Here is a 26,161-nt window from a genome sequence, read left to right as displayed (position 1 = left end):
TCGCCCTTCCCCAGAATTCTCGCGAGCATCTTTCTACACACGCAGCCCCACTCGGCTCATTGTTTTATATGCTCCATTTTTGGTTGCACCTCACTGTACGCAAGGTCGAGTGTGTGTGTGTGTGTGTGTGTGTGTGTGTGGTGTGTGTGTGTGTGTGTGTGTGTGGTGTGTGTGTGTGTGTGTGTGTGTGTGTGTGTGTGTGTGTGTGTATATATGGTCCACCATTTGCACGCTTTGAGATTTGAGAGCGGCACGATAACAGTGCGCAAGCGGTCCGTCACGTGACTTTTTCACATTTCGCGGGATTTCTTTGCAACGCGTAAAGAAAGGAACTACATGAGAAGTATCGTACAGAAAACAGTTCATGCAGTGGTTTTCTGAAGGGGCTTTACAACTGTGCGACCATACTTTAAGTATTCAGCCAATAATTGAAAATGTTGGCTATTAACATAATTAATGAACTAAGGGGAAAGGAGGAGGCATGAAGGAAACAGAAAGGAGAAGGCAGGGAGGTTAACCAGAAGCACTTCCGATTGGCTACCCTACACTGGGGGATCGGGAATAGAAAGACAAGAAATAAATGTCTTGGTAACTATAGGCTAGTGCGAATAGTATGAGTTCGATTTAATTGGCTTCCGACGCGGCTATCATTTTAATGTCTTAGCTCAAGTTACGTGGGACGACCTGTATAAGTTCTCGGACATGTTCGGAAGAAAAAGAACTCGCGTGGTGAGAAAGTGCGCGAATAAAGCGGGAATACACGGATGCGTTGTATCAATAAAAATAGTGCAGTGGAGGAGACCACCTTCACCGCTGTAGGTGGCTGCGTAAGGCTTTGTACCGAAAGCAAAGAGTGGAGCATGGATACGGGCTGTGCGGGGATTGTTCTGGGAGCGCGCAAGCAGATAAAAAAAAGGTCGCCGTAGGGCAAAACCACCCTCGGCGAAATGCAACGCATTTAAAGAAAAGCAAATAGAAAGAGTGGGCGGACGGGAGGCAGAGATGGGAGGAGGGGGGGGGGGGGGCGGTCTTTTAATTAATTCCGAGAATTGTTCTGTCGGCTAGTGAGGGGGCGGCGGCGGCGGCAGTAATTTGCTAGCGCTTGCGAGTACAGTATATATGCGTTCTCAGAGCGACGACGCCGCGAAGCGTATAAATGAACAGAGGGCGTGGATGGTTCGGCGTACAGCTTCCCCTCCCACTCAACCTTGACCTCCTCCTCATCCTTTACTTTACGCCGCGGGCGCCTGTGTGTATTCGTGCCTCCTCTCATTCCTTTGCCCCCGAACGCAAACGGTGCAGATAAACGCAGGCGTGCATCATTCCTGGGCATGTGCATGTTTGTGTGCATAGGTTTACAGGTATAAGCTGTGGCTGGCGATCGAGTACGAGGCAGTGCGGCGTGGGTTTGCGTTAGGCGGTGCTAGTTATAATAGTAAGACGTTATAGGCTGTTTGGGCGTCCCGCGGATTAGTGCCTGTCGTGGCGTTAACGTGGAGGAATGCTTGGCCCTAATCACGAGAATAAATGGCCGCCATTTGTACGAGCAGTATACAGGCTACAGACAGTGGAGTCGAAATCGACGTTTGAAGAACATGAAAGCAAAAGGAATGGAAGGCTGCGTGAGAAAAGAAAGAAAGAAAGAGAAAGAAAGAAAGAAAGAAAGAAAGAAGAAAGAAAAGAAAGAAAGAAAGAAAGAAAGAAAGAAAGAAAAGAAAGATTAAGGATGTAGAGAAATGCCGGCCGGCGCCTAGCCGCGCTTGCCGCAAGGGTTTCAGCGCCACCTTCTTTTTCGTTCAAGAGCCACTTCAAGTGCTCGGATAGAAAAAAGAGCGTTTCCATAGTCAACCGCCGCTCGCTCTCTCTCGCCACACGGAGAGCTTTGAGGCGGTGGCGCCCTCTCTTGCGCTCAAGCAAATGGACAGGACACGACGATGCACGCCGCGACAGCAGACGGCGATGTATGCCGCACGAAATGTTAGAGCACGTTCAACTTTTGCGTGAAATGTTGGGCAGCCGATCGGACACCGTAACAATCATATGTTTATTAGGGCCTTAGAATGCCTCACCTCAAACACGAAAACTGACCATTCGGCGGCGTCGGCGGTCCCCGCGGTGCGGCAGCATGAACACGATTTGTGCAAAAGATCACCATAGCGTGATCCACGGCACGCTATCGACGTCACAGAACCCCGCCAACATGTATATGGCCGTCATTCCTAAGCATCAACATACCCTGATAGCGCTCACATGATGACTTCATCACGTGACATCGTCGCTCGGTCAAAGGTGGGCCGATCAAGGAGGCAGTGCAAAACCAGGTGAGGTGCAAAAAGCTTGCAACGCCTCCGATCCTGGAGGCAATGCAAAACCACGTTAGGTGCAGAAAGCTTTCAGTGGGGAGCGGGGGAGGATCAATACATCGATTGAGAAGCAAAAGAAGACGACGATGGCTTTCGCCTTCAAGTCGTCGTAGGCGAATGCATAAGGGACCCTGTGACTTTTTTCTTTTTTTTTCTTCCAGCGAATATGTTGGATGCTAAAGGAGCGACTCAATGAAATTGCGGCGGTCACTCAAAAAAAAAAAAAAAAAAAACGCTGATGAGTCTTTTTACAAGCATTATCTATGGATTCTGCCTCGAGTGTTTGAGAAACGCGCTAAAACCCTCTGTGTGTTCACTGCACGCATTTTGTTCAAATCACACGACACTGGTAATCAAAATTCCTGTTTAATATTGGCGTCCTTTTGTGTTTCAGTACGTTGGCAGCTTTGACGTCTCGGATAATGATGTCTGGGTCAAGCCCGAGCTCATGGAGGCACAGCTGTTTCGCATGAGGGTAAGTCGAAAATACGGATCCCCCTTTAACCCCCCCCCCCCTCGCTTCCCCTGCGCGCGCCTGGGGCAAGAAGGTTGGCCTTTGGTAGCCGAGCCTATAGACCCTACAGCGTCGTTCTTATAGACCCGCTTTCCATTATCCCGCCACCCCATAGCGCATTAGCTAAAGGCTGTTTGCATACACGTAGCCACATTTTTTGTTTTTTAAACACACGCCGGTGGCGGGAAGTTTTCCATGACGCGAACCGCGCCGCCGTCACGTGACTGAGTGTCGCGTGACGTCTGACGTCGGACTTTTCGCGTAATGAGCCTAATAAGGCTTTCCCCGAGCGCACGTTCACAGTGTGCAATATGATTGAGGTGAGACTCCTCGTATTATGAAGCATTCTTAGCGTTGATCTTTCCGAAATTCATAAGCTCATTACAGATTTATTTCCTCTCCACTTAAGACATAACAAAGTCTCAGATAAAGTTCATACGCAGCGACCAGAACTCTCCTAAAATAAATTTCATAGAAACCCAATTAAGAAGTATTAGACATAGGATTTTAGCGAAATCAAGCAATGAGGGTCTCACATTTATGAAGAGTGTAATGTGGCAATTGGAAGGTGTCCAGCGTTTTTAATTTGTGTTCAGTGACGCAACGCGTCTTTGTAACTCTAGAGTTATGATACAGTGGAACTCCTCAAGAACGAAATTCTCGCGACAGCGAAGAAATCTGGCGTCCCCGGCGAACGTCCATAGAGTTCAATGCATTTGCTCCCTCTCGACTGCGAAGAGATCTTAAGAAGCACTCCCGCAATAACGAAAAATTACAGGTACTAATCCGCAACATCTTTTTCAACCCATGAGCTAAGGGTGGTCTGAAAAGTTCTCGGCCTCAATAAGAATCACGCGAGCGAGAACTTGTAGCACTCATGTACACGTTCATACAAGTCTCTGCAAGTCTCAGATGAAACGCCATCTATTGCCGATTAGCAGTTTGGCTTTGACAGTCGATCACAGTGGGTGTATAGTGTGAAGCACCGGAAGGCATGGAGAAGTTTGAGTACCGTGCGGTGATAAAGTTCTTTGTAAAAGAAGGTTTGTCTCCGAATGAAATTCACCAAAGGTTTGTTAAAGTTTACAAGCAAAATTCACCTTCATACTCCACAGTCAGAATGGGCTGCTGAGTGGAAGAGGGGGAGAGAGACATTGAAGATGACCCCAGCGCGAAGGGGCGCCCAAAAAGTGCAACAACTCTGAATTGATTGACCGGTGTGCACGATAATGGTTCTGGAAGACAGGAGAGGGAAGTTGCGTGAATTGCCGAGCTGTTGGCAATCTCAGTGGAAGTGTATGTCACATTTTGCATAACGAACTACACATGAACAAGCTCTGTGCAAGATGGAGTGCCCGCGCATCCTTACTCCTGAGCAAAAACGCACCGCATGACGATGTCACAGCGTGCTTTGGAGCTGTACAACAAAAATCCAGCGGACTTTTTGCGCAAATTTATAACAATGGATGAAACTTGGATTCACGATTACACAACGGAATCGAAACAACAATCAAAGCGGTGAACTGAAGCCGGGTCCTCTGCACCAAAGAAAGCAAAGTCAGTTCCCTTCGCAGGAAAGGTGATGGCCTGTGTTTTTTGGGACGCTAAAGACATTCTGCTTGGGGATTATCTTGAAAAGGCTAAAACCATAACTGGGGAGTATTATTCTGACCTTTTGAGTCAATTGAATCAGAAAATTCGTGAGGAAAGACCAGGTTTACAGAAGAAGAAAATCATCTTTCATCAGGACAATGCACCGATGCACAAAGGACATCTTGCAATGGCTAAATTTCACGATTTGAAGTACGAATTGTTGGAGCACCCATCCTATTCTCCTGACTTGGCCCCGTCGGACTACCACCTGTTCCCAAAACTCAAAATCTTTCTTGGTGGGCAACGTTTTTCATCAAATGAAGAAGTGATTGCTGCTGTGGATGAGTACTTTTCAGGACTTCCACAAAGTCATTTTAAGGACGGAATCCTGGCTCTGGAATATCGATGGACCAAGTGTGTAGAGTTGAGAGGAGACTATGTTGAAAAATAAAAATAATTTTGAAGGTCCAAAACGCTTTTTTCTACATCAGGCCGAGAACTTTTCAGACCACCCTTAGTTGGGAACCCAGAAGTTTGAAAATTGCAGCACTGCTCATTCCACAAGTCGGGAACATACGTTTCCGCCAACAACCATCGAGGCGACCATTGCTGTATACATTCGGTCAGATGATGACGATGAGGATGATGAGGATAGCCATAAGTTCAACAAGACGCTGTTGAACTGCACGGCTTTTTGTGTGCTGAAGCCGATCAAATCGTGAACGAAGAGTCAAGCGAGGACGCTATCATCAAAGCGCAATGAATGTGAGAGTGACGACGAGAGTGAGGAAAGCAACAAAACCTAAGAAAGGTAAATAAGGCAAATTTTCAAGCGAAGTGTGTATATAATACTGACCTGTGGTGGAGCTGCTGATGGTGGTGTTCCAAAAATACTTTCCACCGCGGAAAAAAATGTGTACTGAACTGAAGCATACAACTGCGTTCTACAGGCGATGCAAAAAGAAAAGCTGGGAAGCAGTACACTTTGTATGGGCGCTTCAGTGAAATATTTTTATGTCCTCAAATGTTCATTCAGTTACACCGAGCGAAGATCAGAAGCGGTAGCGCATAAACGCAGTACAACTGCGCCAAAGAAGTTGGATGCACGAATCCGCGAGCACGGGTACAGGTATACGCAAAGCAAGTATACGCACAGGTGTGCCGTCTCTTGAGCGCAACACGCGTTCTTTTCTTTACATGCACAGCCGAAAAGACGGCGCGACGTCGTGTTGTCCCGCGCACGATGCCGGTGAAGGTCGTCGTGTGTGCAAAGCTCGACACAACCGTATGCACGCCGTCTCGTGACTCTGCGGCTGCCAGCCGAGTTGTTGCGACTTCAGACGCGATAGCTCGCATTCTCCGTGTTGGGACTGCGAGCTGTCATGCTTTTGCAGCGAAAAATAAACAGGTTTACCGGAGTCAGCTATGGGTGAGAAGAGCGGAGAGGGGGGGGGGGGGGGGGGGGGGGCATAAATCACTTCTAACATCTACAATTTGATCACGAGACGTCTCACCATCTTCATTTTTCACTTTCGTTATTTTTATATTTTCCTAGTTTCCTTCCTTTTTACTTTATTTACTTCATTAAGTTTCGGCAATAAAGTGTGCGAACGAACTTTCGTGTTTCGAAAATATATATAGAACAGAAATTTTTTCATTGAATCTTCATTGGTGGGCAACTTTATTTATACATACTGGGGTTCGCTGAGTTTCCTGCTCATCATGGGAAGACATTTTTATTTCTGTGCCTTTTTTTATTTTGCATTCAATTTTTTTTCTTCACGTACCCTCCCAGCCATTCTCATTCCCACTGTCGTTTTTCACATTAAAGTCACGCTTCCCGCTCCCGCAGCGCCTCTGCTGGTGACTTCTATATAGTGTCGATCTGCATGGGAACTCTGCTGGCAACGATACTCTCCCGACGAACGGAACAACGCCGATCTGTTGAAATGGGAACAAAAGAACAGCGTCGGGATAGAAGCGTCGTCGCGCGGCTGGAGTTTCGCCCGAAATCCGGAAATGGAAATGGAGAGAATCAGAAGGGGTTCCAGCTTAAAAAGCTGCTTCTTCCCGCCAAGTTTCCGCGATTCACTCAATTCCGCCTCTGCGCTGACGCTTGCCTGCGTTGGCAGCCGTGCGTTGCAACCGGGCTAATTCGGTGCAGCTCCCGATCTACTCTCGCAACAATTCGAGGCAAAATTTCTGTTGCGATTTAGCGGTAACTTTGCCGATCTAACCGTGCATTTTAGAGTGAGGTGTACACAAAGTCAATGCGGCATTTTGTTGCGAACAAAATTTGCGAGTTTCTTTGTGCGAAATTCATTCTAACACTGTACCGCACGTCTACAACAATATGGAGCCGTTAATTAAGGCTGTCAAGGTATGTAGCCTAGGAGAGGGGTGGGAGGGGGGGGGGGGGCGAGGGCCCGTCGTGGTCGAGTTCGGAGGGGCGATCGGCCCCGTCCTCCCGCATATCTTACCTATCTGAGCTTTGGAACAATCCATCATGCTCTCCTTTAAATCGTTCCCTACCCTGTATTGACTTAAATATTAAAAAAAAATGTTATTTACGCTTTGGCAAACTTTGTAACGATGTTATTTTGCTTATTTCAGTTGTGTAGGTTGCTTTGGATCCGTGTGAAACCTTTTGATTTATTTTCGATTGCTGTTATCATATGTCTCTTATTATCGATGGCTTATCATTATTTTTTTTTTTTTTTGCTATGTATCCCGCTTTTTATCTTCTATTAACGGTTGATGACGAATCTAGCTGCGGTCTCTGATTGTGGGATACATGTGTGCAAATAGTTTATTGTAACTACTGTATAGACGAATAATAAACTGAAATTGAAACAGAGAACGCGCATGAGCCGAAGAAAAGAAGGTTGGGGGGGGGGGGAGGCTTTGCTTTATATGGTCTGGGTGGCAGAGCGTCCAAATTCGCCCTTCCTTAGCGTCCAAATTCGCCCTTCCTTCGTTTAACTCTATGTTGTTGCAGGTAATACCACACGTAAAAGTCTTAGATTTATGTAAGATACATCGGTTGACCTGCGATAGACTAAGCGAAACCACAACACACGTTGTTTATCACAGCCAACTATACGCTGACGCTTATATATGCATGCAGGACCCGCCACGGTTGTCTGTAGTGGTCTTTTTAAACCTCCTTGGTAGTGGTTATGGTGCTCGACTGCCGACCCGAAGGTCGCGGAATCGAATCCCGGCCGCGGCGGCCGCATTCCGATGGAGGCGGAATGCTAGAGGCCCGTGTACTTAGATTTATGTGCACGTTAAAAAAGTCACAGTTTCGCCGCAAGGCCGAAGCAATGAATGCGATAGCAAGGAACTAATGCTATACGAAGTGAGGCTCGCCAATGGATACTCTCAGTTTGAACAGCGCTTCTGTTGCAAAGGCGGCCGAAGCAGCGAAGGAAACTAGCGTGCTTCAAGTGTCGAGCTGTGACACTTGATAGTTCGCGCTCATCTTCTGTTTGTTCGTTTAGCGGCGTCCCTGAGCTCGAGTGACATTCGTACGCGCCGTAACATGAGCGCGGACATCACGGTGAAAGCGTGAAACATTCCTCTACCCCGCGCCACGAGAAAACCGCGCGAGCAGACAGCGGAAGGGCAAGCTTCTCCCATCCGCAAATATAAGAAGAAGCGAGCGAGCTCGCCGACGACTTTTAAATGCGCCCGTCCTACGCCCGTCGGGCTCCTAGCGCCACCTCGCTGGTAATGAAGAAACGCTTATTATCGCCTTCTGTCTCTGAGTCCGTCCAGCGCTAAATGGTGTGTATATAACGCTCGCCGTTAGCTACGTGGAAGATCTGCGTTTCGTGGCGTAGTGGATAGCGCCGTTCGCTGCGGAGCAAGAAGTCCCTGGTTCGATTCCGCGCTTCGGAAGCATTTTTCTGAGTTATTTTTCTTTGGGGCCTTTATATGTATATACATACTTATACATATACGGTGCATGACGGCGGCGACGGCGACGGCAAAATCCAGCCGAAACTGTCCATATAATTGCTATCGCAATAAAACTCGACATGGTCAAAATTTCCGGAGCCCTCCACTACGGTGTCCCTCATAACCATATCGTGGTTTTGGGACGTAAAATACCAGCAATTATTATTAAATGCAGGAAAGAAATCAGGTGACGAGAGCATGCGCGTGCACGGACGAGCTGCAAAAGCTTCACGCATGACATTCACAAAGGAGAGTTTACACAACCAATACACGCAAGTGCTACAGGCGCTTATATATAGACGGCTTCCAGTTTTATCCACCGACGTAGCATACTAGCATTGGCGGGGAAGAAAAGCCTTGTCAAGTAGCCCGTAGACTTTCAACAGTTTTCTCTGTCTGTGTTTAGCCAAATGTCCCAAATAAATATTCTTCTAAGCTATACACAATATTATAAGACGTACTCTTGAATTTTATGCGCCCTCCTTTTATCTGAAAACGTAAAAAGAGACTTTCCTTAATCTGAGACAACTTAAAAAAAAAAAACACTGTTCCCGCGTCGGTGATAGAGAATGATAAATGAAGTGACCGGAAGTCTCTTGGGGTAGAACGCTTGCTGCTACTATCGCAATCCGTCTAGCCTTAACAGGGACTGAACATAAACGCTACACAGGTCTCCTGACATGATGCGCGTATATGCATACGGAGCGGTATATAACCTTTTGCGCAAGTCAAATAAACACATAGTCATCATACGTACTTATGTGATCAGAGAGAGAGAGAGAAATGTTTTAATGAAAAGGTGGAGATGTTAGCCTGGCTATTTGCCTGACATGTTACTCCGGGTGCCGGGTGATGATTATGATATATACACTGATAACCACACGCACGCACGCACACGCACACACACACACACACACACACACGCACGCACGCACGCACTCTCACTACACTACACTACACTACACTACACTACACTACACTACACTACACTACACTACACTGCTTCCAAAGTTTTGGTGCAGGTTCGTGGACCACAAGAAAGTCAGTAGCGTTTTTGTGGCGCGTAATGCACAGGTGCTACTTTGCCATGGTCCCAGAATATGTCTCAGTTCAAAGCACGAGTCCAGTTGAAGGTGCAAAGCCGCCTCCAGAAATCGTCTCTCTGATATCGCCTGCATTCACACAGAACATCTTTAGGTCTTCTGAAACATGCAAGACGGAGGTTCGGTCTCTCAGTCGTAGGGTGCTCGTACAAGGGCTACAAACCACAACTGGCATCCTGTTTTATTGAAGACGTGTAGAAATAAACAACCTATCCAAGTTAACTTTTTTTTCGCTGTCCAACTTACATAGTACATAATCGCAGTTCTCGACATACGTGCGACGTCGTGTGTATTTGCACATCTAATGAACCGAAGAAGAATATATTGCGATGAATATGCGATGAAGAAGAATATATTGCGATGTTATCATAATGACGAAGTAGTGGAGGAGGAATACTCCGAGGTTGCAGTGCGTCGTGTCATATACCCCCATCTCAATTTTCCTTTAGTCTCGCTTTCTACTGCGTACGAGAGATTTTTCTTTGGTTTTAGCGCGGAATTTCTTTCCGGGTGACATTTGAACGAGAGAATGACTGGCGCAAGCGCCAACTTAATTAACGACAGGCCTGATATTTCTTCTCTCGCACCCCCCCCCCTTCATGTCTATTGAATAAATATGTGTTCGAATGTAATATCAGCATGTCGATGGCGTTTCTTTCCTAAGTGACCACGCGTTTGTTGTTCGATTTGCATAAATGTAGTTGCAGTATTTCAAGGTTGTTCGTTATGTCGGATGCTACGTTATGCAGGATGCTACGTAAAATACATGGGCGCCGCCACCTCGGGCTGTTAGACGAATGTTTTCCTATTTGTGTATATCGCGACGTGAATTAATGAGGTCATGAAACGTCGAATGCACCAACCCAGCCGTTCTCAGGCGTGTACGTATATACTGCTGGTTTAGTTGATAAAAATACAAAACAGCAAGGCTACAGCCTAATATGGCGGCGACGAAACCCATCCGTAAAATAGTCTACAGGCGCTTCCAGTCTCCATAATAGAGTCTTTTAGCAAGTTACGGAAATACGGTACGCAAATACGGTAAGGCAGCACGGTACCGCTCCTCCTTTCCCGGTCGTTGAGCGGCCAAAGCACAACCAGCGGGAAAGGAGGAACGCTACCGTACTGCCTTACCGTATTTGCGTACCGTATTTCCGTAACTTGCTAAACAGTAGGGCGCGGAGCAATTGTCCTCAGCCCGCACTGAGTCGTGCGGTGAAGCCTTCACGTCCCGAAGCAAGAGCCGCGCGTCGCCTCCCGGAAATGACGGCAGCGCATCGCTGCGGGGGGTTGTGACGCCTTTTCATTGGACGACGCCCCGCTGTGGTGGGAAGGTGCTGCGACTCGAGCCGGAACAAGTCGCCATTCCACAAGCGGAGTATATAAAGCCCGGATATATATACATAGGGGCACACGCTTTGGTGCAAGCTACATCGTTCTACGCATGCGCAACAGCCGCGCGAGCTTTGTAGGGTCGTGTTTTTCCTCGCGAGTGGCGTTGCGCTTTCGCCAACTGAGCGCCGTTTCTTGCGCCTTTGAGGAGAGCCAATTACATTACGTTCAAGCCTAAATGATGGCTGTTACAGGTTCCAGACTTGGATGAGGACTTGGATACGACTTTTGGATATCCTCGGAGTGCCAGCCGATGTAGCACGTTGCGCAGTTTCTCATAAAGGGACGTCAGAGACAGGGGCGTAGCCAAGGGGAGGGGTTGGGGGGGTTCAAACCCCCCTCCCTGAAATTTTTCAATTTTGCTTGCGCATATATACAAGCACACATACAAACGCACGCACGAACATACATAAAGTATGGTTGAACCCCCCCCCCCTCCCCGAAAAAAATTTCTGGCTACGCCCCTGGTCAGAGAGCAGCCGTGGAATCCTATTACTATTAATTACTTCTATAAGTAGTAGTAGTAGTAGTAGTAGTAGTAGTAGTAGTAGTAGTAGTAGTAGTAGTAGTAGTAGTAGTAGTAGTAGTAGTAGTAGTAGTAGTAGTAGTAGTAGTAGCAACAGCAGCATTGACAACTGTACAAATGATACCCGCCGCGGTGGTCTAGCGGTTATTGTGCTCGACTGCTGCAGCATGACCCGAAGGTCGCGCGATCAAATCCCGGCCGCGGCGGCCGCATTTCGATGGAGACAACGTGCTGGAGGCCCGTGCGCTTAGGTTTAGGTGCACCTTAAAGAACCCCAGGTGGTAGAAATTTCCGGAGCCCTCCACTACGGCGTCCATCATAATCAAATCGTGGTTTTGGGACGTAAAACCCTAACAATTAATATTAATAACTGTAGAAATAATAAGATTGCTCTTGTGAGGCAAGAAAAAATTCACTATATAAGGTAGCAACAGGTATATAAGAGTGCCTGAGAGAGAGAAAAAAAAAGAACATGAGCGCACACACTTAACAATACAGATGCACAGCACAGGCGATTTACAAGTTTTTGAAGTCAACTGAGGAAGAGGGTTTGCTTCCATGCTTTAGCTCGTTCGTTGCGCTCACGTCAAACCTGTCCGCACGCAATCTCCTTGTTCTTTCCTGCGTATTTTATGTATATTCTTAAAAAAGAAATAAATATGAACTCACATGTTTCCTAGATCGGTTTTATGCTGCCGAAAACTGCATGCCGTTCACACTTTTCACACCTCTTCGTTCTTTTCCTTAGTCTCGCGTTCCCGCTCACTTCTTTCTGTCTTTCTTTCCTTTGTTTGTTTGTTTGTTTGTTTGTTTGTTTGTTTGTTTGTTTGTTTGTTTGTTTGTTTGTTTGTTTGTTTGTTTGTTTGTTTGTTTGTTTGTTTGTTTGTTTGTTTGTTCGAGGAGAAGGCTCGTAGAAACCGTGAAAGCCATCCCTTATGCAGTTTATATGCGAGGCTTGGAAATGCCAAGGCCCGGGGACTGCGCCCCGACACGATGCATACAAAATCAATTTCGCGCAGCGAAGACAGAATGCGCGCTTAGGACCTTTGGGCGATCTAACTACTGCACGTAACTATATATATATATATATATATATATATATATATATATATATATATATATATATATATATATATATATAATATATATATATATATATATATATATATATATCCCAGACGGAAACGTACACATACTGTGCGACGGAGGCTGGCGCAACCGGTTGGTGAACTTGTGAAAAAAAAAAAAATTTTCTGCTTTTCTTCTGTCGAACTTCCGTGCGCAGATACGCAGGCATCGCCGTGTCGCCAGTGAAAATACAAATAAATAAGCAAGATTAACAGCGCCGAAAGGTTAATAAACAACTTATAGAGGGTGCAGCGGGCGTTCCTTCCCATGCTTTTGGCGTGGCCGAGCACGCGGGCGTGGGAGCGCGCGTACGAGTGCGGAATTCTCGTTTGACGACGCCGCCTCGCCGTGCATGCGACTAAAGGCGCAAGGTCATTTTTTGACAGTCGTCGTATTTCCGGATTAACTTCGGTTTCCTCTCTCTGACTTCTCTTTCCGCACACTTCCCGACACCCTACAGACGCTGAGCCGTGCTCCCAACGATAGGGCTACAGAAATAGTGTGTTTCTTACTTCAGCCTAATATCTATCTATCTATCTATCTATCTATCTATCTATCTATCTATCTATCTATCTATCTATCTATCTATCTATCTATCTATCTATCTATCTATCTATCTATCTATCTATCTATCTATCTATCTATCTATCTATCTATCTATCTATCTATCTATCTATCTATCTTTCTATCTATCTATCTATCTATCTATCTATCTATCTGATGCCTTTACTAGAATAGTCAAGCTACTTCATATAATTACATAACTCATTGATGGATAGACGGTCGGGCACGTCTTTTTGGGTGCGTGAATTAGACAGTGTGTGTGTGTGTGTGTGTGTGTGTGTGTGTGTGTGTGTGTGTGTGTGTGTGTGTGTGTGTGTGTGTGTGTGTGTGTGTGTGTGTGTGTGTGTGTGTGTGTGAGAGAGAGAGAGGGGGGGGGAAGGTTTGGGTAGTGAAAGAGTGAGTTGGTAGACTTTTGTTCAGCGTTTGCAGGGTTGCGAGGCTGAAGGGAATAGGGTCTTTTAGCAGAACCGCTTTACCGTATCGGCAAGTATGGAAATACGGTACCGTCGTGGCCGGCATGTAACTTTTCTTAGTCTGCAAGACCTCTGTTAGCCACTGTGATCATCTAATCACGTTACCATAAGCAGTGAGCGACTCGCGCGACTAAAACTTAAAAAACACGGCGTGCCGACCACGATAGCACGGTATTTCCGTGCGTACCATACGGTAAACCGGCACTGCTAACACACTGTGTGTTCGTGAGCGAATATATATATAGTAGTATATAGGAGCGCGAGAGAGACGTTGTGTGTGTACTTGCGTGCGTGCCTGTTAGTCTGCGTTTGTATGTGATCGTGGCGTGTTTGTGCGTGCGTGCGTGCGTGCGTGCGTGCGTGCGTGCGTGCGTGCGTGCGTGCTCGCGGAGACGAGCGCTTTTCCTCACGGTGCTGTAAGTGGCGTCGTTAAAGGGACCACGAGCCGTTATACTGCTCCCTAAAGCTGTTGTCCATGGACGCGCTACGCACGGTCAACCTTATCTCGCACACGTAAGCCAACGACTGGCCCATCCTAATAGAGTTCGCCCCGTCATTTTATTGAGCTCGGGAAAATGCCGTTTCGGGCTAATTTGACCGTGTTTATAGCCGTGCTGTGTCACGGATTGCAGCACGGCCTGGAATAAACAGGCCGGAAGGAGTACGGCGTCTACGAGCCATATCTTGATCGTTACTGCGCATGCTCAGAATTAGAGTTTGTTCTCCTCCTTAATCGTTATTTCTGTCCCCATCCAGTTCATCCGATGCAGCCTCAAGTTTGCCTTCAAATTACTTAATACTGTAATTCCTGATTCGGGATATGTCTTTTAATCCACTGTTGTTAATTTATTTCTCTGTTACCTACGCATTTCCATTTCCATGTAGCAGTCAATATCTCCTATATGTTCTCTCCAGTTTCATTGTCCGTAAGTTCCAGCAGTAACTAACTATTTTACCTTATTTTTTGTTGTTGTTTGTTTTCCTATGTATGTCTGTATTGTATTAATGAAACCGACACACAATTAAGCCAAGGAAAGCATAGGTGACATTATTTGTAGTTTCTTAACTGTATTGTAATGATTCTCACTTGAATTGAAAGAAATTAAAGTGGACGAAAACTCAGTCTTTCCGACGGTGGGATCCGAGCCCACAACCTTCGTATTACGCGTCCGATGCTTGAGCTACAACGGAGGGTGCTTCCCTGCCAACATTTTGTAGGGTATTTATGTGGGCTTAATCCCTGGGAGTGTTAGCCAGCTCAGGAAGTGAGTGTGGAACGCTGTTTCTTTTGTTTTTTTTCGCCAGCGGACGTGACAGGGCACGTGATCTTCGCACGAGTTGACGGCTGACCAATAAAGCCTCGCATGCTACCACTTCGTCCACTTTAATTCTCTATGCTTTCCTTGGCTTAATTATGTGTCGGTTTCATGAGTTGTGTATAATACAGAAAAAACGAGCACCTCGAACAGTTCGCCTACTTTTGTATTGTATTGGCGTTTCATACCACTCTTCTCTAACGCTTCGGCCCTGAGGATATACAATAAATGAAGTGAAGTGAAACAAAAATTGAGAGAACTCGTTCCCTTTACTCTCCTTTATTCGTGCATATTCGTACTGCACTAATTGTGTCCTTAAGCAAGCATCGACTGTAGCCCAGCAGCAAAGAAGAGCTCTCGCGTGCGCTTTTTCAATCGCGAAAACAAACTATACAGCGCATAGGTGTCACGGCTACAGGTGAGGCAACGTCAGCGCGAGCCGACCTCCTTCTCCACGAATAACGACCTCCGAGACATTCGGCTCCTGCTGTGTGCTGAAGAAGGAGTTCCGCGCTCCAGATCTTCGATCTCGGAGGCTTCGTTCTTCCGAGCAAGCGCGCACGGGGCGCGTGGCGCGCGCGTGCCAGCGCGCCACGCGTGTTCGGCGAGGCTTTCGACCCGACCCGGCGCGATCGGATGGGAGTGGAGTCAGTCGGCGGCCGACGGCCCCCAGGGCGACAGGAGGCCGCGCTCGCCACCGTTCGTTCTTTTGAGAGCGCTAGCGGTGTCGGCGTTCGCTAGCACGCGGTCGTGCCGTGCGGCTGACGGCCTCACGCGTCGAGGCGTTCTTGACTTCTTTTTTGCCAAGTTTCGGGTCGCGTCACGTTTGGTGCAGTGCGTTCGCCGTTGTGCGTGCGTCGTCCTGTCACACGTGAACTGTTGCGACGGACGTTGCCACGCTGTGATGATACGGAAGGACTGAAGACTGGTTTCGAGGCGGCGTGCGCTCGACGAGACGGAGGGACGACGGGCTTCCGCCGGCCAAGCTGTGTTCGTGATTGACGTGTCGTTTCCTACGAGCCTTCAGTGACGAGGTGAACGGTGAGCATATGCAAGCGACGCATTGGTGTGGTTGTTGTTTCGATGTGGTCAATTGTTTGAATATGCTCCTGCTAACCTTTGAAGTCACTATTTGGTTTGGGGCCGGGGGGTGGGGGAGTGGACTCGTGCATTAGGCGGTTGAGAGACCTATGTTGAGTTCGGTCATCTATCCTCTTTCGTCAGCAACACAATTCTCACGTACTAATTACTTGTTTAATTAAGCGGCTTTATGGGGTTTACCGTCTCAAAGCCACTCACGCTATAATGTGATACGCCGTAATGGAGGGCTGCGTATAATTTAGATCACCTGGTGTTCCTTCATGTCAACTCACATCGCACAGTACGTGGGCCTCCAGAAATGACACGCAGCATTTAGCTCCAGAAATGCCGCGGCAGAGATCGAACCCGCGTCTTTCGAGCCAGCTGTCAACCAAGCGCCGTGTAACCACAGAGCCACCGCGGCGGCTTACTTGGTTAACTAGAAAAAAAGTTATTGCAAAATTAAAAAAAACGCATTTTGGTTAACGTTAGCTGGGACTTCCTATAAATGCTCTGCAGTGGCTCGGTGGACTGTGACCAGATGTCGCAGGCTCGATGACTGCTCACCCGCCGTCGTTGATTTATGCTTATGGCGTTGCGTTGCAAAGTGTGCGAGGTCGTGGGTTTGAATACCGTGCGTGCTAAGCGGCCGCATTCGTACCGCGGTAGGCTGCACAGATCCATGCAGGTTAATAAATCCTTTCATTATCGTCAGCCTATTTTATGTCCACTGCCAGGACGACGGACGGCTCCCAATTTTCTCCAGTCGATCCTGTCTGTGCGAGCTGATTCCATTTTATGTGTGCACTTCATTTTTTTTTATTTTTGCACTTGTATACGACCAGTTAAAGTTAGTGCTGTGGAAGACGCGACTCGCGGAACTGGATTTAGGAGGCCAACTGGCGACCCTTAACCAGGCCCGGCAAGCCGCTGTAACCACTAGGGCCCTGGAAGAGGGGCCCATCTTACCATAACCACAAACTTATAACAATCTTAACCTTTAATAAATGTTTTCTCTCTCTCTATTACTCCACCTACCTGTCTGCTGCCCCCGCATTCGCTTCTTATCCCTTGGATTTCTTATATAATCAGATTTTGTTTAATATATTGCAGTCTAGTATTCTGTATGTACCTTTCCTATTTTCCCCCTCTGTCTTCATCATGCCAGCATCAATTTCTATACTGTACAGTTCACGTGCAACGACTCTGGTTCATGCAATCTCTTATCTGTTTTCATCACTTTTAAGTGCGGAGCATTTTAGGGATCCGGCTTGTCGTCCGTCCATCTCATGTGGCGTGATCATGCTCACAGTGAAGCGCTCAATACAGGCCATAATAAGACTAGCAATGCTCAAACCTTGGTTAAATTGAACAAGCAAGGTCCAAAATAATATAGTTATCAGAAATAGCCAAGAAGTAATCGCATTAATGAACTTAAGACCGCTAAAACGTTTCGGAAACATGGGTCTGACTCTGGCGGGTCGCCGCCTTGCCGAGCGAGCGAATGCCCCTCTCCCCTTGCGCCGGCGCGGCGTTGCGTCGCTACGTGACTACATATGATGGGGAAACAAGCTGACAGAACTCGCTGCAAACGACGCGTATCTCAACTGCTGTAACAAGCAGGAAGTCGATAAAGCGCAGCGAAAAGTAGCGCACATGTCGCACACCGAGTTTGTGAATCTGCCTAACAAGATTCTACACGTGACGAGTAACCCTACATGCTTACCTCAAACACTGGCGTCATCGACGCTTTGGTAAATGGAGCAGTGGGAAATCTACGAACGGGAATCGCTGGGTGTCGGTGCTACGCACTTCCTCAGGTTTCACAGTAGTGGAACTGTCTTACTTTTTTTTTTTTCGTAACGCGTGAAAGAGGGCAGTGCAGTGTTGAGGTATTGCGGGGAACGTAGCTTTGTGTCCCGTGATCGTGACACAAAGCTCTCCTATTGGTGGAAGTGTACTTGGCATCGTGTGCGTGTGGCATCTTGTGCGTTGATGGTGCGCATACATCCAACAGTATCTACGCGCCGCCAGGCATGTCTGCACCACGCACGATGACGAAGACGCGAAACTGAAGAACGAGCTGAGCGCGAAGACTAAATCTGAAAATTTTTGGACTGTAATGGTCTATCAGAACGACATAAGCCTCAGCTAATCGGTAGGGATTCTTCGCGAAAAAAAGTAAGGTGTGCGAACAAACACGGACACAGCAGACGTTAAGCATGGCAATAGAAACACCTGTGTTACGGCGCTTCTGTCGTCTGCTTCTCTTATCTTGCGTCTGTCATTGGACGCCTTCCTTTGTTCTGAGGTGTAATGCAGAAATTGTCCGCCAGTACTGGTTTAACCGCAATGATCTTCGTATATTTCTAAACAACGACGTCAGTAATTAAGAAGAATTGCTAGATATATCACTAATTGGATTAAGAATTGACTCAAGACAACGCTGCTCTTAACACAGCGGGCTAAGCCAACATTAACAATAATTGTCGGGGTTTGTACGTCCCGTAAGCGCGATATGATTATGAGAGACGCCGTAGTGGACGGCTCCGGAAATTTCGACCATCTGGGATACTTTAACGCGCGGTACAGTCAACGGTGTTCAGTATCAGATAACATTAGTGAGTGCTGCTTCTATGCGAGTACGTACGGTACCCGAACTCGTTCAGAAGTGGTACATGCGCCCCTTTACAGAATGTTAACGGAACAGACTGAGGTAAACAATTGTCTTCAAAGGCGCGATATGAATGAATGAATGTGACCTTTATTGAAATAAAAGGACGACTCTTGGTCGCTGTTGGGGATAAGGTGGGAAAGGGGTAAGGGGATTAAAGGGTGATGAACATCTTCACGTCACGTTCTCGCACGAATCAGTCGACCTCTCCTACACCACTCGAAACAGGCCACTTTGACTACCGTATCTTGCGAGAGCTTTTTGGGCTTCATGGTCTGACTGTATTAAGTTCATACTAAATGACAAGGGTGGGTATACTCGTCAACAAGAAATCTTTTTAAACAAAGTTATGGCTAACTCTGCATACACACCACACATACTAGACAAATGGCAGCAAGCTACCCGACCTTCGAGTGAAAATATTTCTACGCGATGCACACACTGTCAGAGGCTGTGCCGAGCAGATTTAGAACATCTCATTTGGACATGCGCAGCTTTCTCAAAAGGCAGACCCCACATTGAACACCTGCTGCACGCCGACATGACAGCTCTACGAAAGGCGCGATATGAAAGAAACAAGACTGTCCACATTGTATGCGGGTCCGGTGCCGTATAGGTTCTTCCGACTTCTTTCTTTCTTTTGATTCCTTAATTCCTTTTCCCTCCATAGTAAGGTAGCAAACCGGACGCGCGTCTGGTTGACGTCCATGCATTTCCACCTTTCACGCCTCCTCCGTCAACGTAGCTTAATTTCGGTGTGGACAGGAGCGAAATCGGGCCGGACATTTATAGTTGGCCTAGGCCAGCTTCGCTGCATCGCATGGTGAAAAGTCATACCGTTTCGGATGGCTGGAATGCGTAAAAGGAAAGAAGGTAGAAAGAGAGAGAGAGAATGAAGCGAGGGTTTTTCCATCTCGAAGTTATCTCGCCTTTGATCGTTTCTTTTGTGTCTGCATCGCGAAACGATGTGAGTTATGACACTGTCTTAGAAGGTTACCGCCACACTTGCTTTCTGCCACCGTCCCCACGGCGCTTCGTGTTTACCGTCGTCGCAGTCTTCGAAACTTAGTCTATACTGGCTAGTTTTTAAGAAACTTTCCATCGTCGCGCTTCATAAGCTTTCTTTCTTCCTTTCTTTCTTTCTTTCTTTCTTTCTTTCTTTCTTTCTTTCTTTCTTTCTTTCTTTCTTTCTTTCTTTCTTTCTTTCTTTCTTTCTTTCTTTCTTTCTTTCTTTCTTTCTTTCTTTCTTTCTTTCTTTCTTTCTTCGCCGTTGGCCTTTTTAAGATAGTCATCGTTTTGCAGCCGTCCTTCACTCGTTTGTTGCGAAAAAATAAAAGAACAAGAAACAGCGTAAAGACTTGAGCGAGGATGTCGGCCCACTTAGCGGACAGCTGTCGAGAGCAGTTCTCTAAAGAATGACTAACTGCGCGCGCGTGTGCGTGCGCCTGGGCGTGCGGCTTCGCCGCGCAGCACCGAGACGTCGTGGTGGAGACATCGTTCCAGTGGACGACGACGACTTTTCGTGTTGCCTCAATTTTCTCTCCACTTTGTCCTGTCTTTTTCTCCGTCTTCTAAAGTTCCACAAGCTTTTAAAGTATATTCCTCTTTTTTTAAAGTAAGGGAGTAGTTGTAGCAGCTGTACGCGTACGTACACAGATTTTACGGTAAAAGCTCGTTCTACGCAGTTGGCAAAGTGGAGCGAGCATGTTTTAGCCCAGATAGGAGGCTTAGAGCGGACGTGCCTCTCGTAGGCGTTCTGTGTATATGAAAGGCTCGGTCGGTCACGTGTTCTTTCGTTTTTTCCTATTACTAATCTGTTTATACGTTTTCATGCGGAGTGCGTTCCGTAAAATGTGTTACTACCACGTTCTTTCGCGTATACGCATTTCTCCCGGTTTTTCTTCGCTTCTTATCGTGTTGGATGGAACGCTAAAAAAAAGTTTTCTATATGGCATGTATGCTCGTGTATTGTATCCTTTTTTTTTCTTAAAATAATTTTACAACACGTCCAAGACGAGTAGGAACGCCCATACCCAAACAACATCTATTAACTTCAAAAAAGACCACCTGTTTGTATTTCCGCGTTTTAGAGTTATTAATTTATTAGCTTTTTTTCTTTCTCAATGTGTGTTCTCACCCACCTTTTTTTAAAAAAAAAAGTTTTACCATGATTATCCTCGCGCTGTTGGGAACACTTTTTATGTTCTAATATTCTTTCGAAGCACTTGCACCGTTTCATTCCGCATAGAGCGGCTTATTCGAAAAAACTTTAATCCCTTCATCCGTCGGCCGTCTTCAGGCCTGCAGCCACTTCAGCTTTTTTTTTTTGTATTTCCGTTTCTCGTTTGCTCAATGATTGATCCTTCAGGTGCGCCCTAAATATAATACATGTATGTCAGTGCGTGATAATGATGGTTCCGCTTCTCGAAAAAAACAAAACATACAAGAACGGTGCATGCGCGCGCGCGCGTGTGTGTGTGAGAGAGAGAGAGAGAAAGAAAAGAGAGAGGGTGTTGGCTGAAAGTGTTGCTTCTCGACTATAACTACAACATGGGGTATGATACTGGTAGAAAATCCCATCCAACTCTTCTTTTTTTTTTTCTTCGAATTTATACGCAGTGCGAAGTTTAGGTATCAGATCAGGTGAAATACTCTGTCGCTTCATTTCCGGCCTCGCGTACCGATTATATACGTGTCTGCTTTGGGACTGTGCTGCACTCTGCAGATCTGGCAAGGAGCGGACAGACACTCTTCAAAAAGAACACTAAACCACTGCTCGAGGGATTTGTGTGCAAACGCATTCGGCGGACTGAAGACGGAGCCGTGAACTTCTCAACCAAATTTTGGTGTACAAAGGTGCGCGGCGCGGTAAGTTCACAAGCGAAATGCAAAGTTCACCTAAACACACTCTTTTTCGGGCGGAAATCTGTTATAAGCGGTGGACTGGGCGCCAGCAGCAGCTATTCCCTGATGGCGCATCGGGCACTTTCTCATAGACAGCAGGCTTTGCACTATACGTGACATTATAAGTAAGCAGGATGTTTGATTAGTGGCGCTTCTTTCTATTGCTGCTGTGTATATTAGTTGACTCGTTTAGACTCAAACTGGCCGAAGTATTTGAAAATCTGAATTATGATCAGAAGTGCTCACTTTCGTGAGAAGCCGACCGTCGTCTCTTCACGCTCGGCCGCGCCCACTTCAGACCGTTCAGCCTAACAGAGTCAGTTGTATACAGGGTGACAGTAGGTATAAATACGGAGCGATCCAAACACACTGCCTGCGCTTGACGTCAGCTTTCGGCCAATGACAACTTACTATGGGATGTCGGTCAGATGATAGCCGGTAACGGCCCGTAATCGAAATTGCGACTTTTGTATTTCGATGCACAGCTCCGATAATCCCCGTGCACTTAGATCCAAGCGCACGTTAAAGAAGAAAAACAACAAAAAAGACATTAGGCAGTCAGAATTAATCGCAGCTACAAGCCACAAATGGAAGGAATGATTAATTTGCATACGTGTAGCTCGCACAGTTGCGACAAAACTCGAGCACATGACGAAACTAGCCTGACACTTGTTTTATATATTAGATAATAAATCTCACTGTTCGAAAATTTCAGAACAGTTCCAAAAAGTCAATGCTACTCTTATATTCTGACACTGATTGATTGAGTACCGTAAAGACAATCTAAAAATAACCTCACTACGAGATTGTGAGATTGATTACCTGTCAACATAAAACAAGTTTCTTGCTACAGGCCTTGTCATTGTGCCGTTGTCCTGCCTATGTGACCATCGCGCATGCAAATTTATCTTAATTTAGCATCTGGCTATGTATTGCAGGCCGTGCATCGATATTGCACCTGCATTGCATGTTTTAACACTGATATGGTATGTTCGTTGGTTGTAGCGCTTCGTATTCTCTCACCTTCTTTTCTGCTTATATATTGAACTTTTCAGCAAAATAAGCCTTTTTTTTTTGATGAAAATGTTTTCACCAACCAGCCTCAAACAGCCACTCTATCGCTCTTTCGTGGGCCTTTTTTCTTTTAATTATAATCATAATTTTAAACGAGAGGTTGTTGCCGCTATTCGGCACCGGCTACGCCTCGTCGCATGAACCAAAATGAAACGTCAAGAAAGCGTTGAAAAACAATTATAAGCACTGATAAAGTGAACATGTGCACAAGGGTCTGTACAGGAGTTTAGGTCCATAAAATAGGTTTATGGACACTCTGATGATAAAGGCAACAATGAAGAAGAAAATGGTAACGACTGCAACGAAGCAGAAAACAATTAGGATGATGGCGAAGGCGAAAAATGCAAAAACAAAAAAAAAAGCTCACAGGGTCCTTGATGCATTCGCCTGACACCATTCGAAGGCGCATGCACACTATTCTTTCTTTTCAGTCGATTTATTGGTCCTCCCGCGCCCCTCTCCGAAAGCTTGCTGTACCTAACCTGGTTTTGCACTTGGCCTCCGTGGTTGGCCCACCTTTGACCAAGTGAAGATGTCATGTGATGACGTCATCGGGTGACGTCGCGTTACGTGACGTCATAGTCACGAAATGATGGCGTCACAAATTGGCGACATGTGACGTCATCATGTCGTCATGTTTTTTTTTTTTTTTTTTGCATCACTCGTGTGGACACCGACGGTTAATTTTTCGCGATTGACGAGGCATCTAAGAAGGAAACAATTTCCTTCCTGGATGTAGAGCCAGATGTCTTTCTTTCTTTCTTTCTTTCTTTCTTTCTTTCTTTCTTTCTTTCTTTCTTTCTTTCTTTCTTTCTTTCTTTCTTTCTTTCTTTCTTTCTTTCTTTCTTTCTTTTTTTCTTTCTTTCTTTCTTTTTTTTCTTTCTTTCTCTCTTTCTTTCTTTCTTTCTTTCGTTCCCTGATTCCTAGTACATCTCCTCGAACGTTCCGCGACTAGGGAGCTTTTAACTGTTTAGCAGACATAGAAGCTGAGAGGGATGAAGAGAGAGAACGAAATGAAAGAACAGAACGAGTCTTCTTGCCACTCGTATCGTTTGTCTCCATCGTTCGCGTATTAGCGGCGCCGGCGTGCCTGAATTGTCTCCCTCTTACCCGATTTCGATCGAAATTCAATTTTCGCTTTCTCGGCTCCGCCAGGCTTTCGCTGGTTCTGCATGACGCGTTTTCGCTAATGCCTCAAATGGCGCCTCTGAGATATATAACCATTTGGGGTTTACTCTAGTACGTGTGTGTGTGTGTGTGTGTGTGTGTGTGTGTGTGTGTGTGTGTGTGTGTGTGTGTGTGTGTGTGTGTGTGTGTGTGTGTGTGTGTGTGTGTGTGTGTGTGTGTGTGTGTGTGTGTTTCCAGGGATATCTTCCACTGGCTGGTCGCCTTCGGTAACGACAAGTCTAGCATCATGATTGGTTGAAGTTTTCTCTTGCGAAAAATTCGAGCGTCCTGATGACTTCTCATATGTTAGTACTTTTTGTACTAGACGATGCCACACCCTCAATATAAAGTGCTTTAGGCGGTCTGTTCATTTCTGGTGGTGTCTATAAGCTGCGTGAGTACCTCTAAACTGGCTAGTAGCATAGGGCGGGAAGACACACGGACAAAGAAGAAGTACGAGACGAACACAAACACAGCGTACGAAATACAGCGTTTTAACGACATACCTGTACGTAAATTTCACGCTGTGTCGCAGCGTCTATCAAGAACACATTCCGCAAGAGCGCGCAGTAAACGAAGTACCGTTACTTGTTCGTAATGTTTCACAGTGAATCAATATTGGTGCACAAACGGATGAAGAAATTTGTGGAACAGCTGTGTTTCTTATCTATCGTTTATTATAATCCTTTTTCTAATTATCTTGTTGAAAGCACTTCCCTCGAGGCAGCCTGGTAAACTTAATACCAAGCATTGATTAGTAATCCAAGGATGACACTCGCAGAGGCATATGATAAGCCGCTGTGAGAACAAGATGAACTCAGATGAATTGGGCGCTTGTTTGGAGGAGCACTTAAAGCTTCTCATCGTATAAATCGCACACAGCAAAAGCGTAACCAGAGATTTTTTTTTTTTTTTCGTCGGGGGGTGGGAGTAGTTCATTCGCTTTTTGGTATATTCTCGTGCATGAGTTTGTATGTGTGCTCGTAAATAGACGCATGCAAAATGGAAAATTTTCGCCGGGGGGGAGGGGTTGAACCACCCGAAACCATTCCCTGGCTACGCCACTGGTACACAGAGACGTGAACGCGAACGATTCATTTGAGCGAGCAGCATTTCTTCGCTGAATTATGTGGAGTTATGCAGCCTCACGGCTGCGCTGTATGGCACGCTAATTTTGCGTTCCATCCAGCGCGGCCGTGACTGTGGATAACCTTAATCACCTCTATTCTTTCTTCTGAGGCTGCGTAGCGGGGCCTAATTATAGCATGCCGCGTTTCGATCTGACGGCGTTACAAATGATTGCTTTTATCTGCTTCTATACACGGGAACACGCTTAATAGAAATCGCTTTGCGAGTTTTCGTTTCGATTCATTTATCAATCTTTTTTTTTTTTTTTCATCGCGCCAACTACGACAAAAAGCGCTTTAAAAAAAAAGGAATGAAAGCCGCGGCAAGCGATCGACTTCCCTCTTCTTACGTTGATGAGCCGCGCGTACCGTGTTTCTCAGCGATGCCGGATCATGCACGAAGCATGCAGCCAGCGGTGGCGTCTCTTCATTCCTAATGCAGAGCGGCTCAAAAAGCGCCCGCTCATATGCGGTGAGTTGGAGAGAGAGAAGGAGAGAGGCGGTGGTGTGTGGAACCGTATAGACGCTAATCATTGCGGTGTGCGAGCGCGCATTTTCGTCTTTCTTTTTTTTCTTTCACTCGAAAGCGCTTATGGAAAAGAAACGAGGTATAGGTCCCCCACCTCGTTATGTAACTGCCTTGTCTTGTCTCGTCTTCTTTCTTGACTTTTTTTTTTTTTTTCCTCGTTTCTCTTGCGCACGGGAAGGCTGGGGTTGAAGATGGCGGGAGCCTGTGCGTGTAGCAGAGTTTTCCAACGGAACGCGAGTCGCTCTATAACGGCTGGGGTCGGTGGCGCGGTTGGGAAGGTTGGGGGGTCTGGGGGGGGGGGGGGGGGTATGCCTGCCCCTACTATGGAGAAGCGATGTGGTGAAGGCTGGTGGGGAGGTGGGGATTCTTTAGTCTTGAGGAGGAGCACGTTATGTGCGAGAGAGTGTAGGATTAGACAGAGAGAAGGATCCAAAGATGTACGCGCATATAAGAAATGAAGCCGAAGTTGAGATGGCAGCGTGGACTTGCACAAGTGTTACGCTCAAAGTGACAGAGAGAAATGAAAAGGAGCAGTAAGTACAGTAAGTGAGACTTATGCGTCTCGTTATGAGTAAGAAAAGTTCCCGAGGCGTGGACGGGCGGTTGGGGAGAAGGGGCAGTTTGCTCTCGCAGTCTCGAAATGGCACCCTCGTTCTCATACTTAGCCACTC

General features: G+C 46.5%; 1 protein-coding gene across 1 annotated transcript in view; it reads left to right on the top strand.

The window, feature by feature from the left end:
* Positions 1–2,745: 2,745 nt before the first annotated feature.
* The window catches only part of LOC119389252 (EGFR adapter protein), a gene marked incomplete at its 5' end in the record, with an annotated part of 169,660 nt that continues 146,244 nt past the window's right edge, over positions 2,746–26,161 (top strand). Inside the window, one exon of the mRNA XM_037656456.2 lies at positions 2,746–2,838. Within this exon, the coding sequence (XP_037512384.2) occupies positions 2,746–2,838 (93 nt within the window). The remainder of the gene's footprint in view (positions 2,839–26,161) is intronic.

This window comes from Rhipicephalus sanguineus, chromosome 4 (genome assembly GCF_013339695.2).
Source record: "Rhipicephalus sanguineus isolate Rsan-2018 chromosome 4, BIME_Rsan_1.4, whole genome shotgun sequence".
Classification (NCBI taxonomy): domain Eukaryota; kingdom Metazoa; phylum Arthropoda; class Arachnida; order Ixodida; family Ixodidae; genus Rhipicephalus; species Rhipicephalus sanguineus.
This window is presented reverse-complemented; position numbering and strand designations above follow the sequence as displayed.